The sequence below is a fragment of the Hemicordylus capensis genome, chromosome 1 (assembly GCF_027244095.1).
Source record: "Hemicordylus capensis ecotype Gifberg chromosome 1, rHemCap1.1.pri, whole genome shotgun sequence".
In the NCBI taxonomy this organism is placed as follows: Eukaryota; Metazoa; Chordata; class Lepidosauria; order Squamata; family Cordylidae; genus Hemicordylus; species Hemicordylus capensis.
In genome coordinates this window covers 100326327-100352477 of record NC_069657.1, presented here as the reverse complement: position 1 = coordinate 100352477, position 26151 = coordinate 100326327, and the positions used below count along the sequence as shown (strand labels likewise).

The 26151-nt window shown below is 42.8% G+C and overlaps 2 protein-coding genes across 3 annotated transcripts in view; one reads left to right on the top strand and one right to left on the bottom strand.

The window, feature by feature from the left end:
- The window catches only part of CSRP3 (cysteine and glycine rich protein 3), a 39899-nt gene that overhangs the window by 3615 nt on the left and 10133 nt on the right, over positions 1 to 26151 (top strand). Inside the window, exons 2-6 of one of the 2 annotated variants that reach the window (XM_053284556.1) lie at positions 6634 to 6777; positions 14643 to 14811; positions 17692 to 17824; positions 18591 to 18684; positions 22694 to 23865. In XM_053284556.1, the coding sequence (XP_053140531.1) occupies positions 6666 to 6777; positions 14643 to 14811; positions 17692 to 17824; positions 18591 to 18684; positions 22694 to 22767 (582 nt within the window). In that variant the 5' untranslated portion in view covers positions 6634 to 6665 and the 3' untranslated portion in view covers positions 22768 to 23865. Of the gene's footprint in view, positions 1 to 6633; positions 6778 to 14642; positions 14812 to 17691; positions 17825 to 18590; positions 18685 to 22693; positions 23866 to 26151 lie in introns of those variants that run through there. The other variant, XM_053284557.1, reaches the window with a different exon arrangement.
- Positions 24743 to 26151, bottom strand: part of ZDHHC13 (zinc finger DHHC-type palmitoyltransferase 13) — a 47818-nt gene continuing 46409 nt past the window's right edge. Inside the window, exon 17 of the mRNA XM_053284558.1 lies at positions 24743 to 25375. Coding sequence (XP_053140533.1) covers positions 25237 to 25375 — 139 coding nt within the window. The 3' untranslated portion in view covers positions 24743 to 25236. The remainder of the gene's footprint in view (positions 25376 to 26151) is intronic.

Sequence of the window (26151 nt, the reverse complement as noted above, 5' to 3'; positions counted from 1 at the left end):
TACTAAAGTATTATAAGTGTATTAAATTTATATATTTTCTACATAGCTGTGCTCAAGGCAATGGACAGGGACAAGGATCAACAATAAAATAAACTGGAATAAATTAAAAACAATAAAATAGCACAGACAACAAAAAGAGATCAAGCAGCAAAACCAAACACAGATCAGGCATATATAAAAACCGCCCTGAGGCATTTTGGAAGGGCGGTATAAAAATAAAATAAATAAATAAAATAAAACAAACAGCCAAATAAGTGAATCAACCACAGCTAAAAAGTTGTCCTAAAAAGTGATTTTTAAATGAGCTAGCAAAAGATGGCTAATAATGGGACTTGCTGAGCATGCAGGATCAGGGAGTTTCACAGCAGAGGCACCACCACTGAAAAGGGCCTCTCCCAGATCCTCACTAATCACATTTCTGGTGGTGGTGGGAACCAGAGTAGGGCCACCCCCCACAAAGATCTTAGTGTACAGGTCCTTAACCATTTAGGATTATAAAGATAACGAAGGGCATTACATGCTCCCTGTAATTGACTCCTGACATCAGAAAGGAAAAAACAGGGCCAGGTCATTGCACTGGAGAAAGGCGTTACAAGCTACATATGCCACCTGAGCATCCAACAGCAGAACTGGATCAAGGAGCATCCCCAGCTTCCAACCCCTACTAACTTGGCAAAGAGGCACCTTTTAACGTGGTGATTCTCTTTATTTAGCAGGGGGAGAGTAACTGGCCCTATCTACCCCCAGCGCAGTGCCTCCAGTGACTGTTGCTGGTGTCTATCTTGTGTTTCTTTTTAGATTGTGAGCCCTTTGGGGACAGAGATCCATCTTATTTATTATTTCTCTGTGTAAACTGCCCTGAGCCATTTCTGGAAGGGTGGTATAGAAATCAAATAAAATAATAAAATAATAATTATAATAATTAATCAGCTGAGGTGGAAGTGGAATGCTGCAAGTCCATCAAACAGTAGAGGAGGAGAAAAGAGGCCTTACAGAATATATCAAGGACAGTAAAGAAGATGCACTTCAAATGGTCAATAATGAGAAACTATTAAACACCAATGAAACAAAGCAGGCCTACAAGAAAGAGCAAGTCAAGAACTGAGCAGAAAAATGGAAACATAAGCCACTGCATGTTCAATATTTGCACAATATAAGTGGAAAATCAGACATCACCAAGACCTGGCAATGGCTTAAGAATGGCAACTTGAAGAAAGAAACAGAGGGTTTAATACTGGCTGCACAAGAATAGGCACTAAGAACAAATGCATTAAGAGCAAAAGTAGAAAAGTCAACAAAAACAGCAAGTGCCACCTTTGTAGAGAAGCAGATGAAACAGTGGACCACCTAATCAGCTGTTGTAAAAAGATCGCACAGACTGACTACAAACAAAGGCATGACAAGGTAGCAGGGAAGATACACTGGAACATCTGCAAAAAACACAAGCTGTAGCCAAAAATTGGTGGGACCATACAATTGAAAAAGTTGTCGAAAATGAAGATGCAAAAATATTATGGGACTTCTGACTACAAACAGACAAACATCTGCCACACAATACACCAGATATCACTGTAGTCGAGAAGAAAGAAAAACAAGTTAAAATAATCAACATAGCAATACAGGGGATAGCAGAATAGAAGAAAAAGAAATAGAAAAAATCACCAAATACAAAGATCTACAAATTGAAATTGAAAGGCTGTGGCAGAAAAAGACCAAAATAATCCCAGTGGTAATTGGCACCCTAGGTGCAGTTCCAAAACAACTTGAAGAGCACCTCAACACCATAGGGGCCACAGAAATCACCATCAGCCAGTTACAAAAAGCAACTTTATTGGGAACAGCCTCTATTTTGTGACGATATCTAAACAACCAACAGTATTGATAATAAAATTCAGCCATCCCAGGTCCTTGGGAAGGACTCGATGTCTGGATAAAACAAACCAGTCAATAACACCTGTCTGACTGTGTAAACAAGAAATAAATACACTTAAAAGGTAGTGCAGCTCCATGCAGTATGGGCTCAATCTCACCTCCATAGTCAGATCTCTCTACCATCAGTACTTCTGCCTTATCTGGACTTAGCTTCAGTTTATTATCCCTCATTATTATGAGTGCTTCCAGAAATTCCAGGGTCACCCATTCTATCTCCCTGCAGCAAAGTGTTGGACTAGGACCGGGAAGACCCCAAGTTTAAATCCCCATTTGTCCATGAAGCTCACTGGGTGGCTCTGGGCCAGTCATGTATCTCTCAGCCTAACCTACCCCACAGGGTTGTTGTGAGGATAAACATAACCATGTACACCACTCTGAGCTCCTTGGCGGAAGAGCAGGATATAAACATTTTTTTTTAAAAGTTATCAACAGGGCAACAAAAGCTGTTTTGGTTCAAAAACTGTGCTGGAAGCTGAAATAGATCTAGCTAGTACTAGGCAGACCGCGTTATCCATGGGGGTTCCATTCTCGGCTGAAGCAAAAGGTAGCAAAACCGCAGATAACGACGCATTGACGTGATGGGGGGGGGTTAGGTTCCTGGAGGCTAAAACAAATGGCTAAAAATGTCTAAAAGCTGAAGAAATAAGAGAAAGAAAGTGCCATGCCACGCTCTGTGGGTCTCCAGCAGTTCAGCAATGCCCCCCCAAAGTCACAATTGCATTATTTTCCAGCAAAATATTTCAGGAATCCCTCCCCAAGTCGCAAAATGGCTCTGCGCCACAAAATTTGCAGAAATTTGCTCAGAAGTCATTTCCAGCCACCTAGGAACTGCAGATACACAGTTTAAAACCTTTTAAAAATCATGTATACCAATGTTGGGTGTCAATTTCCCAACTGCGGATTCATGCAGCTGCGGATGTTGGGGCTTCCAGTAACAAGGTCCAATAATCCTGTACTGGGCTAGAAGGTCCACCTTCTAGGTCCAGTGTAATGCAGCTTCACATCTAGCACAACTAGTCCTGTGGCAACTAACGCTTGGCTACTAGACAAGTCCATCCTATTTTAAACTTGGAATCAGGATAGACTTACCTTTTTATCTGAAACCATTTTCACCTCTCTTTTTTGTGATATAGCTGGTACTTTTATTAGAGGAGAAGTTGAAGATTCTTTTAATATTGGATTCCTTTGACTTTGTTCAGAATATCTCAGTTGTGATTTTGTTGTATCACTGGGACAAACTGAACAGAGCTATCTTTGAAGGAACTATAATAAGAAAGTGACGGGCCTGCCAAGAAGGGCTGAGCCAGAAGTTCAGAACAACCTGATAAAATAATAATGTGATGTGCTAATATACTGTCAAGTTAACATTATGATCATTCTAGGAAACGTGATTCAGAGATGTCTAGAAAGCACAGTGAGCAAAGCAAGTTGCTTCTGTCCTGTGGCACATCTGAAGTATGGGCCAGAGAGGAGGACACTGTGTTCAAGGTTGCCACACCTGAGTTCTGTATTCTGGTTCTACCTTTGCCACTAGCCTCCACCTGCCGGCTAACTGTGCTTATATCCCTCTGCATTTCTTATATCCCTCTGCACTTCTTTACCCACTGAGGTTTTTATTTGTCTTCTTTTTTTCTGAATCTTCTGAAAGCACCAGTTACATCAGAAAATGAAACAAGTGTCTAGACTTGAAGTCCTCCATCCTGCCACCTAACTTAAGAAGTAATTGGTACAATAAAAATATAGGTTTTCACAGTGGATGTGCTATTCTTTGGGTCAATGGGAGTATATTCTGCCAGCACAGGCCTAGGCAACTTCTTCCATTGCCATTTACATTTGTTCTGACAGGGTTGAAGACAGGTGAACCAATTAGCAGGAGGGGCTAATTCTGAGGGGCCAGAACTCACAATGAACTCTCAGTGCTAGGGACTGCACCCTATAGGGATGAATACAAACAACATACGGGGCTCAGGAGATCCTTACGAATTATCCACTTCACCAGAGTAAGATTGCATGGCCAAGGCCAACGTTCGAAATGCCAGAAGGAGGGGAAAGGGGGCAATTGTGTGGTGATATCCGTATTTAAATACTTCAATCACCCACAGACTTTGGATAAGAATAAGAAGGTTGAGTAATTAGATGCAACTCTTTGCACTTGCGTCTTAGTATAATAGACTCACAGAATTGGAGGGGGACTTTTGTGTCATCTAATCTCTCGCTCAGTGCAGGAAATTCAGAGCTTGAGGGCATCTCAAGACAGCTTTCCAGTCTCTGCTTGAACACCTCAAATGCGGGAAGCCTCCCCTGCTCCCCAAGTAACTGGTTGTATTGTGAAACTTGAAACTTCTCTTATCATTAAACACCGCTTAATGTTAACCTTAACTCTACCCTTCTTCAACATAACTCCCTTAATTCTAGTTCAGTCCTCTGGTGCAGCAGAAAACAGGTCTTTGTGACCGTGGAGTGAAGAGTGCTGCCAGTCCTTTTCTCCAGACTGAAAGAATGTACACAGTTCCTTCAGCCTTGCCTCACAGGGCTTGTTTTCCAGACTGCTGATGATCTTCATTGCCCTCCTCTGACCCTATCTTCCTCTTAAATGGTGACATCCAGAACTGGATGCTGGTAGAACAGACATTGAACAATTTTTCCAAGATTTAAACTCTAGTCCAAATCCAATATTATCCTTTGAAGCCTTTGCCTGCAGCAGACACACTTGGGTGCATTTTTCTCTGTTCTCTTGCACTGTAAACTGCATTATGGTGCATTAACCTTTCTGTTTTAAAGTCTAGTTCATAGAAGTACATTCATTCAATCATTTCAGCATCAAATGATGAGCTTTCATATGAAAGGACTGTAAAGAGGTATGAGGAGAAACATTACAACCCTCACACAGCAGGTTATGCTCTGGTGGTAAAGAAGTTCAGCTCAAGAGATTATCTGGAGACATTAGGTTGAGTTCAAAAAACAAAATGTCTGGAGACATTAGGTTGAGTTCAAAAAACAAAGATTTATTAAGTAAATAAAACATCACATACCAAGAGAAACATATAACATACGCAAACAGGCTGGTCTTGTGGTAGCAAGCAGGAATTGTCCCCTTTGCTAAACAGGGTCCATGCTGGTTTACATTTGAATGGGAGACATGTCTGAGCACTGTTAGATATTCCCACCCTAACCCATCCTGCAGCAGTTTCATTGGTTACCGGACAGCTTCCAGGTTAGATTCAAGGTGCTGGTCTTGACCTTTAAAGCTCTACACAGCTTGGCGCCGGGGTACCTGTCGGACCGCATTTGCCCACATGAACCTGCCAGGGCCCTCTACTCATCGTCTCAGGCCCTGCTCATGGCCCCATCACTAACAGAGAACTGGTTGGCAGTGACTCAAGACAGGGCCTTTTCGGCTGTGGCCCCTCGGCTTTGGAACATCCTCCCTGAAGAGCTTCACCATGTCCCCTCCCTCAATGTTTTTTAAAAAACAACTAAAAACACATCTTTTTAAAGAGGCTTTTTAATGTTCCATCTTTGGTTATATCTGATAGGTTCTTTAGTTTTTATAACTCTCAAATTTTTAGCTTTTAAAATAACTTTTAATTTGAAACTTTTATCACTGATTCTCTGCTAGAACTACTGTTGGTATTCCCCTATTCCTATAGGATTTGCACGTTTGGTGTACTAGTGATTATCTGAAGCAGTACAAATGGTTCTGGAACAGAGCACAACTCGAATAGTTGGGTAGCTTGCCTTTTCAAAGGCAGAATTCTTAATATTTATTAATTAATGCATAGTAACATGAGACAGAATTTACTTTCTTCATAGCGTGGGAGGTGGGGCGGGGGGAAGGACTCACCAGAAGTTAACCTCTGTGGGAGTGGCATGAGAATGCAGTAAACTAGTCAAACACTCAGAAGGAGTGCTGTTGGACAAATAAAGTGTGATCACAGCCAAATTGCTGAGGACAAACAATAATTATAGCAACAGGGTACACTAAGTGCTTCACCTGTTCCAGGACCTGAGAAGACTGCTGTACCTTTGTTGCCCAGAGGACAACTTTTAAAGGGAGATGGTGATGATCTCATTCATTTTAGCTGCTGTTCTGTGCCATACTTTCTGTAGCAGAAGTGGCCAATCTGAAGCTTTCAAGCTGTTTTTGGACTACAACTGCTATCATCCCTAGGCACATGTAGTTCAACAACAGCTTGAAAGCCTCATATTGGCCACTGCTCCTCTATGGCAGACTCCTTGTCTATATTGTAGACTCTTCTTTAGCTCATTTATAGAAGAAGAGAGGATCTACTTAGCACAGGCTTGCTCGACTTTGCCCCCCCCACCCCCAGCTGTTTTTGGACTACAATTCCCATAATCCCCAGCCACAGTGGCCAATAGCCAGGGATTATGGGAGTTGTAGGCAAATATCTGCAGGAGGGTCGAAGTTGAGCAGACCCGACTTAGCATTATATATGTTGTAGTAGTACTTTTAGTAGAGCCTTACGTCTGCTGGGAAAATCAGGACATCTTTGCATTACCAAGCAACCTCATCCTTTCTTTCAGTTTCATTGTGTCTGGTAATACATAGCTGAAGAATGGAGGGCCACACTTTTAAAATGTACTGGTACAATATAGGTTGCGGGGGACTTATATTTATAGCATACTATTAAAAAAAACCACAACCTCATAACTCTGCCCAATTTCCTTTTGTGTTCAAAGGTGGCATTTTGAGGCAATTGAAAGTTTCGAAGATGCCAAACTGGGGAGGCGGAGCCAAATGTGGTGCCTGTAATAAGACAGTTTATCATGCTGAGGAAATCCAGTGCAATGGCAGGAGTTTCCACAAGACATGTTTCCATTGCAGTAAGTATCTCTGCCAGTTTATTTCACCAAATATCCATAGCTTAGTATAATTCCTATTGTGACACACACGTATACTACGTTCTGCTAAAAACATCAGCTAAATAGCAGTTCATATGTTCAAAGGCCAAAATTGAGTTAGAAATGCTAAATATTCAGAGAAACTACATAATTACAGTGATAAATATCCATATATCCCAATCAAAGGATGACAATTGAAATGGCATATCTTTCAACATGTCCCTATTTTCCCATTCACCTGAAAATTACACACAGTGGTATGTGCATGTAATTCATGTATGTAGCATGCACCACTACAATACACACCTACATATTTTCCTTGTCTGTGCATACATACTTTGTTGCCTAGAGTGACACATTCCTTGACATTTGGAGCTTACACAGAGTGGAGAAAATAATCAAAACTTGGAACTGGACAGTAGTGTAGCAGAAGAATATTTGATTCATTGGTGAAGACTCTGTTGAGAGTACCAGTGACGTCTGCAGGGAGTCTTTGGCAGACAGGGAGAGGAGAAATTAGAATACTCGGAGTGGAGCCACCATTGAGTGGAAGCATTCCAAGAACCCAGCCATGAACGACAGAAGGGCCGTGCAAGCCCTCCACAGCTCATTCCCAACCAGCGTTTGCTGGCTGTATGCATTTATTTCACGTCTTCTCCCTCCAGCGAGGGAAAGAAAGAGAAATAAATGCATGCAGCCAGCAAATGCTGGTTGGAAATGTGTTGGAGCTAGGACCCTGGCAGCATCAGCTCTCAGCTGCAATGTCTCATAGTGACCACTGGGGGTGGGTGGGTTAGGGTCATGGATAAAAGTGCTGGAGTCCTCCCCTCTCTGTTCTTCCCGTGTTAGTCTCCATTTTGTCTCTCCAGAGAAGGTTGTTTTCTTTGGTCTCTCTCTTCAGCCACGAGCTACAGCTGAAATAAGCTGCAGGCGTTTCCACATTTGTTTGTACACTTTTCTTTAAATGAATCCTTGTAGTTCTTCAGTACTAAAGAACTGTCTCAAGATCTCTTGCTTTGCTGCTTTTTCGCCAGACTGGTTCTGCATTGCTATTTGGGGACTGAACTGCCATTCTTCCCCTACAGAATGAAGTCTGGAGGGCTTGTGCTGGCCCTCCAGAGACTGGGCCACACCCATGTGGGTGTGACATCACACGCAAGGTGTTTCACTGGCACATGCAGCGCGCCCTCAGCGGGGCCACCAGGGACAAGGCAGAACATGGGCCTCTGCTCCCTGGCTCTACCACTAGGTATACTTGTCCAGAGTCTGGGTTCTAGAAAAGCTACTTAATTTTTCTCACTGGAAACTTCAGTGAGACTACTACTCCCTATTTTTCTCATTATCATCAGTCACATTTTACATCATACATAATAAGACTTGAATTTTTGAAATGCACAAATGTTCTTTTAGAACTGCACTTTTAGGGGGGCAGCAACGGTACATTCTGTCTTTGGTTGCTCATTAAACAAAAGCCCTGCTGTATACATCAACAGCACATGTTTATATACTGCTTTTCAACAAAGGTTTCCAAAGCAGTTTACATAGAGAAAGAAGTAAGTAAGTAAATAAGAAAGATGGATCCCTGTCCCCATAGGGCTCACAAATCTAAAAAGAAACACACCAGCAACAGTCACTGGAGGTACTGTGCTGGGGGTGGATAGGGCCAGTTACTCTCCCCCTGCCAAATAAAAAGAATCACCATGTTAAAAAGGCGCCTCTTTGCCCAGTTAGCAGGGGTACATAGTAGGATATCAGCCCTTTCTGTGTGCCTCATCACCACACATATATTTAAAAATGACAGATCCCCACTTTCCTTCCCCCTGCAAAAAAAGAAACAGAGGGGAGAAACTCTGAAATGTGGATTATGGGAAACTAGTTTGTGCATAATATTCATATGTGTATATCTCAACAACAACAACAAAAAGGTCTCAAAGCGTTTACACAGTAAAAGACATGAGAAAACAGTTATCTACCCCAAAATATCTCTGGTTAGTTTATGGCTACTTTAGTAGCTACTTTAATTTGCTCTGTACGTATAGCAGCAGCACAATATATCATTTATGTATGAAGTTTGTATTTAAGAGTTAGTGGATATTTTGTCCCACTGCAAGCTTATAGAAAGCAGACAATCTGTACATGATTTATATATTTTGCCTTTTTTTAAAAAAAAAGTTTGCAACCTCTAACTTTTGATCTGGCATTATTTATTTATTTTTAGCACATTTATATGAGCCCCTGGTGGCGCAGTGGTAAAACTGCCGCCCTGTAACCAGAAGGTTACAAGTTCGATCCTGACCAGGGGCTCAAGGTTGACTCAGCCTTCCATCCTTCCGAGGTCGGTAAAATGAGTACCCAGAATGTTGGGGGGCAATATGCTAAAATCATTGTAAACCGCTTAGAGAGCTTCCAGCTATAGAGCGGTATATAAATGTAAGTGCTATTGCTACATATCACTAAAAACAAGCATCTCATGGCAGTTTATAATGGTATGAAACTATAACAATAAATCGACAACTAAAAACAAAAGATTAAAATCACATTTAAAATCAAATTTACTTGCATTGTGATAGATAGCAAGCCTGTCCTTATTTTCATCAATTAAATGTTGGGGGTTGTTGAACATAGGAATAGGAGTTGCCTTCTACTGAGTCAGACTGTTGATTGATACAGCTCAGCATTATCTACGATGTCTGGCAGCAGGCATTCCAGGGTTTCAGAACAAACATGAGCATATTTACCAGCCCTGCCTGGATTGGACCTGGGACCGTGTTGAGTGTGTGCTTTTTATGAACACAGTGGGTGGGTGGGGGAGCCTAGACGGATTCTACTATATTAAAACTAGTAATGTGTATTTGCTTTTTAGCTGATAAACCCCACACCTTACAAAGTTTGCAATGGTAATTTTCATCTGCTAGGAACAATAAACGACTTTTGAGGTATGGACCAAGTGGCAGAAGCTCAACACAACTGTGCTGAAGTCAGTAAAGCTTTTCCTGGATTTCATCCTTTCAGGCTGAGGTGCTTGAATATTCTTCACCCGCTTGAAACCTTCATGCAAACGAAAGTAGAAGCTTCCCCCTGCACATAGAAATATAGTGTGTCAGGAAGCATGCTGGGTTTTACTTTTCTCCTTGACATGCTACTTTCCTGTCTGCAGAATATTTTTAGATGGGGGAGCATTTAAATGATGCAGGCCAGGAAAAGGTTTGTCACTTGAGTCCATAATATAAACTGGCCTTTAGTGTTTGCAGGGTTGGAGTGCATAAGTCCAAGATGGTCCAAAGTCACCTTAAGTGGAGCAGTGGGGAAATGCTTTACTAAAAACAGAAGGTTGCTGGTTTGAATCCCTGCTAGTATGTTTCCCAGACTATGGAGAACACCTACGTATATCGGGCAGCAGCAATCTAGGAAGATGCTGAAAGGCATCATCTCATCGTGCACGGGAGGAGGCCATGGTAAACCCCTCCTGTATTCTACCAAAAGAAAACCACAGGGCTCAGTGGGCTCCAGGAGTCAAAATCAACTCGATGGCACACTTTCCTTTACCTTACCTCAGAAAGCAGAGTGGTTTGGACAAATCCTGTTGTGGAGAGCCCTCTCTCGACCACTACAGTTTTTGTAAAACAGGGCAGTTTGTTGGGGGGGAGGGGAGGCCGGCTTTGTTTTGGGCCTCTCCTACCACTTTAATCCAGCCTTGCTAGTTACAGTAAGAGAGATGATGGAAGTTACCTAAGGGAGTGATGGATATCTCCTCTTGGAAGCTTCACCCAAAGAAGCTAAAAAGTGCCTTCTGCCTATTTATGAGGCCTCTTCCGGCCAAAATTAAAACTGTCATATAGGATCATGCATGGTTCATTATATAGTTAAAGACATTCTAATGTGATGAAAAGGCCAGTGCATTGTAGGAATTAAGTACATAAGAACAGCCCTGCTGGATCGGGCCCAACACCCATCTAGTCCAGCATCCTGTTTCACACAGTGGCCCACCAGATGCCGCTGGAAGCCTACAGCCAGGAGTTGAGGGCATGCCCTCTCTCCTCTTGTTACTCCCCTGCAACTGGTACTCCGAGGCATCCTGCCTTTGAGGCTGGAGGTGGCCTCTAGCCCTCCGACTAGTAGCGGTTGACTCTCCTCCATGAAGTTATCCAAACCCCTCTTAAAGCCATTAAGCTCTCACAAAGTTGTACAAAGGAAAAGGAGAGGGAGGAAATGGTTAAACCTATTTCCATTGTACCGGCTTGTTCAATGGCTGTGCCCATTTCTTCAAGTTTCACTTTTTGCATAGTGGAGAACATTAGTTTTGAAAGCTTTACGAGTACAGACAGCACATCTGTCACGTTAGCTCACCTTGGCACATCAAACAATATTTGCCATTCTTCCATTCTTCCCCTGCCTCCAATTCTGTACCTCCCTGTAGTACCTAAACAACATAGCATTCTATCTTGCCTGCAGACAGAAAAGTGAACAATTCCTGCCCCCCCCCCCACTATCTATTATTATCTGCCCTATGAGTGACTTGAGAGAGACTCTTTCATATGTGGCTTGCTGTTTACCTACTACACTTCCCTCTCGGCTTTTGTGTCAAACACATCTGTGATAGACATGTGGCAGGATCACAATTTGTAAACCCTAAATTACTTAGTGACAGCTGAGCTGCCTCTGCTAGCAGGCTGACAGATCTCGGAACAGTTTGAGCAATAGCACTTCAAGGGCTTTTGCTCCATCTGTTGCAGCAAACAGATACTTTGTCCTAAAGGGGCCAGAAATAGAAGCACTTTATCGCTGGAGTTTCCATTGTCCCTTAACACTCACATAATTATTTTCTCACAAATGAGAATGCAGAACAGAGAAGGGTCATCATCACAAATTTACATGAGCTTTTTGCTTTAATTATCTTGTTAGGTCCCCCCCCCCTCACTTCAATAGCCAGATATATTTCTTCAAATTTTAGGACATACTGGTGACAAATGCAATATTTGCAATGGTTTTCAATGAATTCTGTACCTGACATCTCCAAAGAGAATGTGGCATTTTCCACAATTGTAGCAAAGTAAGAATTGGAGTATTTTACAATTCTGGTGGTGGTATGATTTACATTCTCTTAATTCCACAGAAGCCACCTAATGGCACAGCAGGGAAGCAACCTGCCTAGAGAGCAGGAGGCTGTTGGTTCAAATCCCCACTGGTGTTTTCCCCAGAATATGGGAAATTCCTATATTGGGCAGCAGCGATATAGGAAGGTGCTGAAAGGCATCATCTCATACTGCGCAGGAGAAGGCAATGGTAAGCTCCTCCTGTATTCTACCAAGAAAACCACATGGCTCTGTGGTCGCCAGGAGTCGACACCGACTCAATGGCACAACCTTTCCTTTCCTTTAATTCCACAGAGGTTAGCATCACTTATGGAATTATAAAATTACTTATAACTGTACCAGATGTCCCTTAGAAATGCACATTTTCAATCTGTATCAAATCCCAATTAATCCTTTGTAGCATTTATTTGTTTGTTTAGCTAGCTAGCATATTTGTATACTGCCTACAACCTGCATCTCTGGGCAGTTTACAGCTAAAAATATTTAAATATTAAATCAATTAAACAATTAAAATCATTTAAACATTAAAATGATTAACATTAAAATCATTTCCAAACCCAACATTAAATTATTAAAACTATAAACTTAATTAAAAGCCTGGGTTAATAAATATGTCTTTAGTGCCCTTTTAAAAATTGCCAGAGATGGGGAGGCTCTTATTTTAACAGGGAGTGGATTCCAAAGTCCAGGGGCAGCAACGGAGAAGGCCTGTTCCTGAGTAGCCGCCAAACGAGCTGGCATCAACAGGAGACAAACCTCTTCAGATGATCTTAACAGGCAATGGGGCTCATGGTGAAGAAGACGTTCTCTTAAATACCCAGGGCCTAAGCTGTTTAGGGCTTTATAGATAATAACCAACATCTTTTATTTTGCTCAGGAACATATCTGCAGCCAGTGTAGTTCTTTCAGCACAGGAGTAATATGGTCTCTCTTAGATGACTGAGAGACCAACCTGGCCGCTGCATTTTGAACCAACTGCAGTTTCCGGACTACTTACAAAGGCAGCCCCACATAGAGCGCATTGCAGTAATCCAGCCTAGAGGTTACCAGCATATGTACCACCATTTTGAGGTCGTTCATCTCAAGAAAGGGATGCAGCTGGTGTATCAGCTGATAAAAAGCACCTCTGGCCACCACCTCAACCTGGGACACCAGGGAGAGGTTTGGATCCAGAAGCAACCCCAGACTACATACCTGTTCCTTCCAGGGGAGCATGACCACATCCAGAACCAGCAGATCAAAATCGTCTCCCGAGTTCCAACCCCACATAATAAATACCTCCATCTTATTTGGATTCAGCCTCAGCTTGTTATCCCTCATCCAACCCATTACTGCCTGAAGGCAGGCATTTAGGGAGGTTATGCCTTCTCCTGATGATGCTAACATGGAGAAATAGATTTGGGTGTCATCAGCATACTGATAACATCCTGCACCAAATCTCCTGATGATGTCTCCCAGCGTTTTCATGTAGATGTTAAACAACATCTGAGATAGTATGGAGCCCTGAGGGACACCATCCAAAAGTTCAGATTCTGAGGAAAAACAGTCTCCAACAAACACAATCTGGAATCTGCCTGTGAGGTAGGAGCAGAACCACTGCAAAGCAGGGGCTCATTTATGAGTATTCAAAGTACTTCTGTGGAAAATCTAAGAAATCCAGGGTCTCTTAACCTGGGTCTCAGAGGTGCCCCTAGGTAATTTTGGAGCCTGGACCTAAAGGCCTTTGGATGCCTCCCCCCCGCCACCCGCAAATTAAGCATCATCATGCTCGGCCGGGTGGCTACACCATCCAGGACAGACTAAAGAGGATTTGGGGGCCCCAAGGACTGTGGAAGTCCTGGACTTCAGCCCCTAAGTCCAGGGGTAAGAGCGCCTCTGCTGGGTCCCATGGGGTAGGTCATTAGCTAATATCCAGATTAAGGTGCTATGTGAGAAGAAGCAGCTTCCCAATATACACAACATGGTGTGGATGTTTGGGTGTCAAAGTCTGACAACCTCTCCTTCCCCTGGAAGTGCCTTCTGCCACACTAAAATATGTCCCTGAGGGCTGTGTGACTATATATATATATATTTTTTTTTTGGTATGGCACAGAGTGCTTCTGGGGGAAGAATCAGAATTTGCCTCCCCCTGTGTGATCATCGCCACTTCCTTAACCTGGATGTTAACAAGTATATGAAAGAAGTGGGGAATCCATGGATAATCAGGATCTGGGGGAGGGGGGGTGGTCTGTAGCTGCAAAAAGGATAAGAATCCTTGCAGTAATCCTTATGGTAGCTGTGTAAATTTGACCAGTATTAGCCATGAGTTTGAGTGGGGAAGACTGAAAGATTACCTCACGAGTTTGTAGCAGAGGTGAGATTTGAATCAAGAACTTCCCAAGTCAGTCTCTGATACAGTGCTGCTATCCCAGCTCTTGCACCTCGGCCACAGAATCTGTTTACAGAGCCAGGTCCTGATCCCGGAATATGGGAAGTAACAAAGGTTTGGGAGTGTGTCTGAGAATGTACAGAGTGCATTTCACTCTCTATGGGGTAGATGCAGAACACATATAAGATCAAGAGGCAGATTTCCATGTCAGAGGGATAAAGGGAGGAGCTTCCAAGTGGATCTGAGCCCTGACACCCTTCTTTATAGGAAGAATGCCTGGATACAAGCTCACAAGCCAACTGGACATTTCCCTGTTAATTACCAAGTAATATGCAGGTGCATGTCTGCTGATAAAATGCTCATGCATGCCTTTTGTTTCTTTCCAGTGGCTTGCCGAAAAGCTCTGGACAGTACAACAGTAGCAGCTCATGAATCGGAAATCTACTGCAAAACCTGCTATGGGCGGAAATATGGTCCCAAAGGAATTGGCTATGGACAAGGTGCAGGCTGCCTCAGCACAGACACTGGAGAGCATCTCGGGCTGGATCTGCAGCAGTGAGTGAAGTCCTTGCCTGAGAATTATATCGAAAAAATCCTAGGTCACCATTTTGGTCCATTATGAAAAATCCCAAGGCCCTAGTCTGGCAATACTTTTATAAAGACCAGGCAAAATGATAAAGCTCACTGATAATTATGGTTTCCATTGCTTCAAGACACTTTGCTCAGTTTCCATAACAACACATGTGGGAAGCAGTGGGATAGACTTTTCTGGGGACTGTTTTCTTCAATAGATCTAATCATTATTGCCAATTTTAATGATGCTCAGCCTCTGCGGAGTGTTTCTTTAAAATTAGTTCTTATTCCAGTGGGCAATTTTGCTACAAAAAGAGCTCTTGCTTTACATATCGCCACAGGCCTAGAAAATTCAGAGCAATTGTAACTCATTAAGAGTGGCGCAATCAAAGGGATGTGCACTCAGTACAATGATGAAAGCAGACTCATTGTACGGAGATGTTATTAGTACTAGGATAGTCACAATGCAATGTGCTGCTCCCCCCCCCCCCCGGCCCCTGCTTTTCTCTCTAGGGGAAGGCAGGCCTGTAGTCAGAAAATTTGCTTTGAGTAGCTAAAGGTGGGATTTCATGAAAAGTGCTAGGTTCATTTTAATATAAAGGTATAGGATAAAATATGACAACTGTAATGAAGTAAGAATAAGGATTGTAGCATTCTACAGTTCTGGTGGTGGTGAATTCTGTTAATTCTAGAGAGGTTACCATCCCTTGTTGAAATAATTATTTCCCAATGAGGCCCTAAGCAGGCATACCTGGAAATCGGTAGGACTTATGTCCAGGTAAGCACATTATGCAATGGTACATAATGGTCATACCTGGTTTTATGGTACAGGACTGTCAATGAAGACAGTCCTGGAGCCCCATTTGTTCCAGGGCTGTCCCAGACATTTCAATCTAGTTTTATGCATGCACATTTCTTTGTGCATTTATGATTCCCTTCACTGAATAAATGGGAGCTTATCAAGGCATAACTTTGATAACACTGTGTCCAAGGCATAACCTTGGACACAGTGACAATGTTACGAATGGACTTTTGGGTCAAAGTCCGACCCCAAGGATCTTCCTTCATGCGTGGGGCCCCCCATATGGCTGCTAGGTCTGCAGCTGAGTTAGATTGGCAGCAGAGTGCAGGGTCACACAGCAGGGCAGGGTGGGCAGCATTGGGAGTTTTAAACTAGTATCAAGGGAGTAATCTCTGCCTGCAGGTAATTGCAGCATAGATGAGGCAACTCAGCCTGCAACACTGAACATCAAGCCCTTACTCTCTTTTACCTTCTCTCTCCTAACAGAGATGGGCTTAGAGGAGGCATTTCTCTATAATCATGTGCTAGAGAGGTATCCATGCCAGGAAATTCTGATTTGTGAATCACATGTTTGGAGTCTGGTAATTGAGGAATGTAAAGGTCACTCCAGAAGTGATGTAAAGATAACACAGAAAAGCTCTAAGCTGGGCACGGTTTGAAAAAGAGAGATTTTTAGTCATCTTCTCCCCACTTCACTGTCTGACCTTGATACAGGGTCAGTTTTTTGAAGGCCACTATGAACTACTTGCAGTGATGAAAGGAAGAAGAATAAGAATGCAGGGATTGAATCCATTGCCTTTGCCTCAGAATGCATCACGCAGCCTTTTTAGCTATTTGAGACTCGTTTGACAACATGTACAGTTGACAACATGTACCTCCCAAATGCTTTGCCTTGGGGCTGCTGCAGAGCTGGAAGGCAGCCCTGATGCTGGTCAGAATGGGTGGAAATCCAAGTAGTGCTCCACAGTTTCTCCCATTTGTGACAGTGTGGAAAACTGTGGAGCACTGCTAGGGCAAACACCCATTCTGACCAGCATCAGGGTTGCCCTGTGTTTAGACTTTGCAACAGCCCCAGAGCGCTGCATTATGGAGATGTAACAATGTGCATTATGTGGGCTGGTATATTTATATGACATGGGGCCTAAAACTGCTTTTGGCTGTAGCTAATTCTTATTACTATAGCTACATTCCTTGTCTATTGTATTGACATACATCCAATCAGAGTTACAAAGGGGTGGATTCCCTATGCTTTTACTGTATGCATATATAGGCAAAGTGGGGATTCGACATTAGTGGTGTCTGCCCTGTATGAAACCAGGGTTAGCAGGGGATTATTTTAATTCTTCTGTAGGAAGGTGTGAACTTGTCTATTCTTTTTGACCATCCTGATGAAGAGAAGTTCTGCAAAACTCAAAAACTCTTTTGTTGTTGTTTGGAATTAGAGATCCTTATCCCAGATTCAGAGAAATTTCAGCTCCCAGAGTTCATCGGGTATCATTGGTACACAGTGAATCATTTGGCCATGTATCAGTTGAAAGAAGCATGACTGTGCCAGCTGTTCTAGTTATAATACTCTGCTAAATATTGCCGAATGCCCCCCCCTCTCTCTCCATAAAGCAGTTATATTGGAGGGATGCTTATTTCATTTTAGATGCCATGACATACACATAGTGCTAAAAATCTTGTTTGTATCAGAAACTGCTTAGTTTAGTCACCTGAGAAGTCAACTATTTAGAAGAGCTGGTCTTGTAGTAGCAAGCATGACTTGTCCCCCCAAGCTAAGCAGGGTCTGCCCTGGTTGCATTTGAATGGGAGACCACATGTGAGCACTATAAGATATTCCCCTCAGGGGATAGAGCTGCTCTGGGAAGAGCAGAAGGTTTCAAGTTCCCTCTTTGGCTTCTCCAAGATAGGCTTGAGAGAGGCTCCTGCCTGCAACCTTGGAGAAGCCTCTGCCAGTCTGTGTAGTAGACAATACTGAGCTAGATAGACCAATGGTCTGACTTCGTATATGACACCTTCCTATGTTCCTAATACGTTCTGCACATTTTTGCCATCAGGTCACCGAAACCGGCTCGTCCTTCTACACCTACCAACCCTTCAAAGTTTGCCAAAAAGTTTGGTGATGTAGAAAAATGCCCACGTTGTGGCAAGTCAGTATATGCTGCAGAGAAGATAATGGGAGGAGGAAAGGTAAAAAAAAACAACCCAACAAACCCAACCTGACTAATCTCATAAAATGCTGTTGCATCATAAAAGAAGGGCAAGTGCAAAAACCAAGGCATATCTTGCTCCATACCGGAAAGGTATTAACAACAAGAGTGTCAGTGACTTTGTGTTCTCAAGCCATTAACATATCCCTGGCAACATTAAAAGCACATTTCCGTCCTATTAATTTTATATGCTTAACTTTCATGGCGAAATAAAAGTGGTTGTCTTTGGCCAAGTTGTGCTTCTAGGACCCTGATTCTGATCTGCATCCATCAACATTGGGAAGAGCTGGTAGCACCAACTCCAGTGTACAGAATCCTCTAATAGTGCCTCTTCCTTATGTCATGCGGGGTGTTAAATCCTTTGGCTGACATGATGTACTGCAGAATGGAGTCGCTGCGCACTTCATCCGGCTGCTGTGGGCTCATAAAGCAGCCTAAACACAGTAGAGAATGGGAAGTTTAGCAAGCAGCTCTGCCGCAGTTTCTTCCATTCACAACAGCAGAAAACAGCAGTAGCGTTCTTTGTGCAACCCCCCGTTTTCTACCCCATCAAGCCTACCTTACAAGTCTGCAGCAGCCCCTGGATGGGTTGCTCCATACTGCTGCACTTTGGGTCAGCCATTGCGGCTTGTGCACATGAGGTCCCCAATTAAGCATTCTTTTTATCCACCAGTGGAGACAGATCTTGAAGTGGAAATATAAAGCTGTGCTATGATTTTTAAGTGCCTTTTTGCTTTGTTCTTCAGCCTTGGCACAAGACTTGCTTCCGGTGTGCTTTTTGTGGAAAAAGTTTAGAATCTACAAATGTTACAGACAAAGATGGAGAGATTTACTGTAAAGGTAAGTGTGTACAGCAGCTAAAATATAATTCAGCTTTAAGGAGGATCCCTTGAACACTTGCGTCGGATGCAGAGCAGAATTTTCCCCTCCAAAGACTGAGAATCCAATGCAACTCAAGTGTCTGAGAGGTCACAATGAGTCATAGAGGCTGCAGCCATCAGTCATTAGACAAACTAAAAAATCTACCTTGGCCTTGTGTAACAAAGTGATCAACACTGAGGAGTTGGTTCCAGTGAGTGGTTCCTACCATTCTGTCTGACAGCAACACTACTAATACTGCATGTACTGGAAAATGTTTCAGGTGTGTAATGGAGGAGGGGCAATTTTTGCCGACCTCCCATTCCATGTTTCCCAAAAACATGTCCATAAGGATCCCACAAGCCTCAGGAAGCACAGTGGCTGCAGAGGAAAGGGGAAACTGGCAAAACTGTGTCACCTTTGTTGCACAATAATGAAATACTAGCTTAAGGAGCCCCTGGTGGCGCAGTGGTAAAACTGCCACCCTGTAACCAGAAGGTTACAAGTTCGATCCTGACCAGGGGCTCAAGGTTGACTCAGCCTTCCATCCTTCCGAGGTCGGTAAAATGAGTACCCAGAATGTTGGGGGCAATATGCTAAATCATTGTAAACCGCTTAGAGAGCTCCGGCCATAGAGCGGTATATAAATGTAAGTGCTATTGCTATTGCTATTAATCTGTGCAGAGCATCTGCGCGCTAGTACTTGATTGCTCTCATCACGCCCTGCCACAGCCTCCTCACCTCAGACATCTCTCAAACCTGAGCCGCACTCCTGCTTCTCCTCCTCCATCCAGTTGCTTCCATCCCCCTCACCCCTCTTGGTCAGGGCTGCAGTGTTGCTGGCGCCTGTTGGCCAAGCTGCAGCCTCCTATCCCCAGGTACCTCCCCACCCTCACCCAAGACCCGCTCCTGCTCCTCCCCACAGGCATCAGGGCATCAGGGCAGATAGGGATGCTCCTATTTTTTTTATTATTTCGCAGTGTAAACCATTTTTGGAAGGGTGGTACAGAAATCGAATAAATAAAAATAAATAAATAATATGGAATCCCCACTGCCCAATCCCCACTGCCATAGGCTCCTCCCCCTATCTGCATATGGAATCTCCACTGCCCAATCACCACGGTGCTTCTGCTTGTGAACTCTCACGAGGGGTGCCACACAGGATTAGTCATGGATATGCCTTAGAGAATTATATATATAGATATTTCAGCACATGCAAAATTATTTGGAACATGAGCCACTGACTAGAAAAGCTATCTGTCAGTGAGGGGGAAATACTGGGCATCATCATCATCATTATTATGACCTTTTATATCCCGCTCTTCCTCCAAGTGAGGGGGAAATACTGGGCAGCATTATTATTATTTATTATCATTACATTTTATATCTCGCTCTTCCTCCAAGGAGCCCAGAGCTGTGTACTACATACTTAGGTTTCTCCTCACAACAACCCTGTGAAGTAGGTTAGGCTGAGAGAGAAGTGACTGGCCCAGAGTCACCCAGCAAGTATCATGGCTGAATGGGGATTTGAACTCGGGTCTCCCCAGTCCTAGTCCAGCACTCTAACCACTACACCACGCTAGCATCCAGACTAGTTAATTGGAACTAAACACCATTTAAATCAATGAGATAAGTTAGTCATGACTAAGTCCCATGAATTTAAATGGGACTTAGTCTGGATGGTACCCACATCTGAATCCATCAATCTATGCTAATGCCTACAGATCACATTATTGCTCGTTGAGGGCTAAAGTAAATAGGATGCTAAATATGTGGCTGCTGCAGAAAGCAGTTGTCTATCCAATTCCCCCCACAACCCAATGTCACCATTAGAATTTACCTGTGTAGTGATATTATGTTCTCCACTACACTCCCTTCATCAATGATGTGGTCCTGGGGCAGGGAAACTTTCATGAGTAGGCAGATTAGAATTTTAAAGTTGCATTTGTTAAGAGTTAAGTTTGTTTTAAATACTACTAACAAATAGGATATAGTCTGATATTCTGTTAAAAAAAAATTGAGCCAAGACACACTTTTATGCCCACACAAGCTTTAAGTACCCAAGGCTCAGAAGTCAGCCCACACTCCCTTAAGGGAGCCCAGAAGAGCCCAGCAGTAATTTTTATCCAGGAATATCTTGCTGAGGATAGTCACGACAAAGCATGCAGCAATCTTTCTGGTTCCAGCCGATTATTTTATTTAATCTTCAGTTAGCGTTGACATGAGGAATATCATATATTCTTGGACAAGTGTAGTCACAGGGGCAATTTGCAGAGTAATAGTTTTTCCTGCTGAGTGAACCCATAGTACAAGGCAAACTTTTGCAACAATTTCTCGTTAGAGAAAATACTCTTTCGAGTTATGGGGATTACTGAAAGCATGTCTGCATATTACACAATCTCTCTCTCCCTATGATATGTCCCAGAGTTGATTTACAAAGTGGAAAATGAATGTGTGGATTGGGTCTAAGAACTAGATGCTGAACTGATACTAAATTTCCTCAAACACAGTCAGAATTAGACATTATACTGGAAACCAGTGAACATATGCCTGCCAGTTTGGCTTGCTGGTTACTGAAAAGCAGTGGAGGAAGGTTGTCAGTGTGAACAAAAGGAAGGAAGAAACCTTTGCTCTCTCAAAATCAGAAACCTCCAAGCTGCTTTACTCCCTGTGGAGAGTCCATGGATGGGAAGTAGCAAGGGTGGGGGGAGGATTCTGAGATGTGGTTTTTGCTGCTCTTCTGTTCCTGGTTGCAGTTTCCAAATTTGCTTGGAGCATTAGTAGAAGAAAAGGCATGCCCTCACCTCTTGCCTGTGAGCTTCTCAGAGGCATCTGGTGGGTCACTGCAGGAAACAATATGCTAGACTAGATAAGCCTTGGGCTTGATCCAGCAGGGCTGTTCTTATACTTTTCAGTTGATGTTTTTTAAAAAGGTATATGTTTGCAAGTCTGCTGTGTAACATCTTTTTCTAATACTAGTAAATTTTGTTGTATAAGTACACTGGCTCACATACTGTGCAAACCTTTGTGCATGTTGTAACAGGCATGCTCTTGTGCAGAGGCGTAACTAGGGAAAACGGCGCCCGGGGCAAGTACTGAAATGGCGCCCCCCCGCCCCCCAACATACTACATTATACTTAGGTTTTTCCTCACAAGTGCCGCTGCCAAGCCAGGCCACTGACTGGCCACCATGTGCCAGCAAAGCAATGGGGGGGGGCGCAGGCGGCGCGGAAGGGACCGCTTATGGGGGAGGGGGTGCCGACGCGCTCCCTTGACTGCTGCAGCGCTGCTGCACTGAGCAGGAAACATTTGTATTGACAATTTTTTTTAAAAAAAATTAAAAAAATATATTTTTTGTCATGGTGGCGCCCCCCATGTGACCAGAAAAGATGGCGCCCGGGGCACGTGCCCCCCCTGCCCCCCCTATAGTTACGCCTCTGCTCTTGTGTAAAGGCAAAAATTGTGCAAGTGTTATACATGATAGTATGGCCATTGGAAACAATGTTTGTGCAATCATGTTTCTGCAATCTTTGCATGTATGCAAGAGCACACTTGTGCAACTGCATGTTGTTTGAACATGCATTGAAATATGTGAGCCACTATAAACATTTATGTCAGTCCTACCCTATATCCTATCTACATCCAGAATCCAAGGATATATTTGTTTTGCCAAATGACCAGTGGTGTAACTTCTGAGTGGATTTTTTGGTGGTGGCAGGGGAGGAAGTGGGAACAATGAAACTAGATGCCACTCTTCTACTAAACTAACATACTAGCTGTTTTGTAGGGAAGATGCTTCTAGGAAGGAGCACCTTGTTGCTACTATGGTACTAGCTCTGTTCCTTCATAGATGGGAAAGAGGGAGGATAGGGGAGCATAGAAGTTGGCAGAGGGGATCCTCACTCAAGTTCCCTTCTAAGGAAAAACAAGAAAAATGGCAATTTAACATTTTTAGCTGTTGTCAGACTCACTCTCTCTCTCTCTCTCACAGTGTGCTATGCAAAGAATTTTGGCCCTAAAGGAATTGGATTTGGTGGCCTCACTCAAGTTGAAAAGGTGGAGTAAGATATCCCCTACATAGCCTTGTACAAAGAGTAACACATGGTTAAATAGATGGCATTAATACTTTCATCTCACTGAAAAAAATGAGCTACATTCTTATAAGTTGTATAGTTCGCAGTGCAGGAAAGCATTTCTTGATGGGTAGAAGTAGGAAAACATTTAATTTCTGAATACACACACTAGTCTAACCACTTAGGTCTAAACTGCTCTCAAATAATTTCAAATTGCTATTTGTTTTAAAACAGGAACCTAGTAGCTCTTGTTACTGTTTCTCGGAGATGACTGTGTATGGAGCATAACCCAAGGTGACTGTTTTTATCCTGATGAAACTAGGCAGAACCTGACCTCTATTGTACATTCTGCTTAACTTTTAAACAAATGGAATTTTGAATGTGTGTTGCTGGTATTGACATATCGGGGTACCCTTGACCCCAATAGGGGAGGTTCGTCATGTCATGGAAACATGTCATGGAGGGTGTCATGTCATGGAAACAAAGGCATTTGGCTATAATTTGTCAGAGTAGTTGCTAATAATCACATCATCATAGTATTCCAACTACCATAGGAAAGTCCACTTGTGAGGTACATTTTCTTGAAATATTTCAGCAGAGAATGTTTTTGCTCTGATCATCTCAAAATCCTGTTGTCCCTACCTGGTTGAGCTGGGAGTGTGAAGGGAATTGTTCTGTCCCCAAGCAAGTATAACAAGAATACCACTGAACAGTGAGACATAACTTGTAATTGTGGGTATGGAAAGTATTATTTGCCTCTTGGATTTCTGATCATTTCTTTTAGTGGTCTCTGTTGTGACTCCACAGCTCTGTCTGTCTACCTCTTAAGTGAAAATGGTTACTAAATCAGCATTGTAATGTTTAGTAGTATAATCTAATCTCAACACCATCTTCTCCTAAAAGAACGGATGTATAGTATGGAAAAACTGGCAGGAATACAAGAGAACACAAATATTGTCAGATCATGGATACTGTTTCTTTTTGAACTTACAATAAACTGCATATGCTGTTAAGTTTTGGGGGTTTTTTTGCTCTAAAGCAAATGTGTATTGTGTGCTAGATAATTAAAGCCAGTATTACATAAAATATACCTGCAAGTATTCTAGTTTATTTTACCTTACTGACACTCAAACATCTAACCGTAAGCCCCTGCTAACTTGGCAAAGAGGCACCTTTTAACGTGGTGATTCTCTTTATTTAGCAGGGGGAGAGTAACTGGCCCTACCCACCGCCAGCACAGTACCTCCAGTGACTGTTGCTGGTGTCCATCTTATGTTTCTTTTTAGATTGTGAGCCCTTTGGGGACAGGGCACCGTCTTATATATTTATTATTTCTCTGTGTAAACCACCCTGAGCCATTTTTGGAAGGGCGGTATAGAAATTGAATAAATAAATATATAATCCCTGTACTTTGTTTACTAATCTTGACCTGCTTTTTGTCAATGTCACCTTGTTCTGCTCTGGCAGGAACCTCACAGCAGGATGCACTCTTGCTGTGTGTCAAGCCCACTGTGAAATGTGACTTGCATCAGTTTACAACTGCATGTAACAGAGTTGTTAATCTCTTCAACCTTAAAAAGGTAGAGGCTTACATCCAGACCAAATCATTCATGAGTTGTCCCACTGAAATTAGGCAAGTTGGTCATTTCTAAGTTGTTCCATTAATTTCAGTGGGTCGACACTGACTTGATGGCATTCCTTTACCTTTACTGAAATTAGTCCCACTGAAACTTAGTCTGGATGTCAGAGTACTTTATACAAATGCCAACTTGCAGTCTGAAGAGTTCTGCAAATGTCAGTATCATTTTGACCACTCATGACCATATTCAGACATTGCCACCTGTTTAAGTGCATTAGCACAATTGAGAGAAATAATAGTTAAAATTGGGTATATTAGGGCCTCTGGAATAGCTATTTGATAATTAAATACAATAAATATTTCTTAGGAGCCAGTAATTACACCTGTAAATAAAAAGTTCTAATTTAATAAAGGTGAGCATGAATACATTAAGTCTAAGAAGTCCTTATATACAGATTTACATGTTAGAGATAAGTTATTAGAAGTTACAAGTCAAATTTCATATACAAAATATTGTGAAGTTTCCAAACATTTTATTTCCCTTAATCACCAAGTGCAATTTCAATAGATACACATATGAACAATGCTGCATAGGATTTCCAGGTTGCTTTATAAAAAACATCCTATCAACAATCTGAAGTGACATTCACAGTTGTATTTCCTTTCTAAGTAAAGTATTTTAAAATTGCATGTATGACCCATAGCTGTCATTGCATTACACAGTTTGCTATAGTTTATTCATGTAAACATTACTTTATTCCAAGTATAGTTATATACAAATACAACAGAGGAAATTTCAGAGTAATCTCTAAACTGTACAATATACCAAATATCTATATTTAAACTTCCAGCTGAATCCCAAGGATTTGGTTCAGGTTTTCTTCACACAGGATGGATGTTTCTTTCTGTCGGTGAATGAAATGTTAGTGTGTACTGCTTAGTCCAGTCAACAAGACTAGGCTTGAACAGGCCAAAGCAGCTACACTGAAAGAAGTCTGCTAGGTTCTGCAGGCATCCATGGCTAGGAAAACAAAACAGTAAAAGGTGAAAATGTCTTAATTATCAGCAAAATGGGGACAGTTTACAGATTGCCTTGAGAGTGAGGCGGGGCCACAGCTGCACTCCACTCATGCAAAGGTTTGTGTGGGTGAGAACTAGTGTCTTATAGGGGCATGCATGGACTGCAGACCAGTCCAGTGGTTTGAGGAGGCGCTGCCGGGGGGTGGGGGAGCAAGCAGCACCTTTAAAAGTAAAGCCGCAGGTCCTTACCTGCATGACCGCCACTCCAGGCAGCTTCCTGATGTGGCAACGCTCCCCCCAGCAGCCTGTGCGTGGCTCAGTCACTCACTTGGCCTCTGTGCATGTGCGGAGGTAATTTCCATGGTCAACATAGTATTGCTGACCATGCAAATGGCCTCTGCACATGCAGCCAGGTGAGTGATGGAACTGTGCCACCGCTGCAGGAAGCTGCCTGGAGTAGCGGTCACATGAGTAAGGCTTTTACTTTTGCCACACACACCCCAGCGCCACCTTGAACTGCTAGAATGGTCTGTGGTTCAGCCAAACTGGTTCACATTGGGACTGTGGGCCGAACCGTGGCCTGTGCACACCCCTAGTGTCTCAACATGGGGCCTATATACATGGTCATGCAGATCAACCCTATCTGGAAGATTGAGTTCTTAAAAATCACCCCTCCCAGTCTTGAGTCACCAGCTGTCCCTGAATGTTCCTGAGGTGCTTGTTTGGGGAGCTGTGAAATGTGATCTGGGCCACAGGAAATAGGGTTATTTTAAAAGA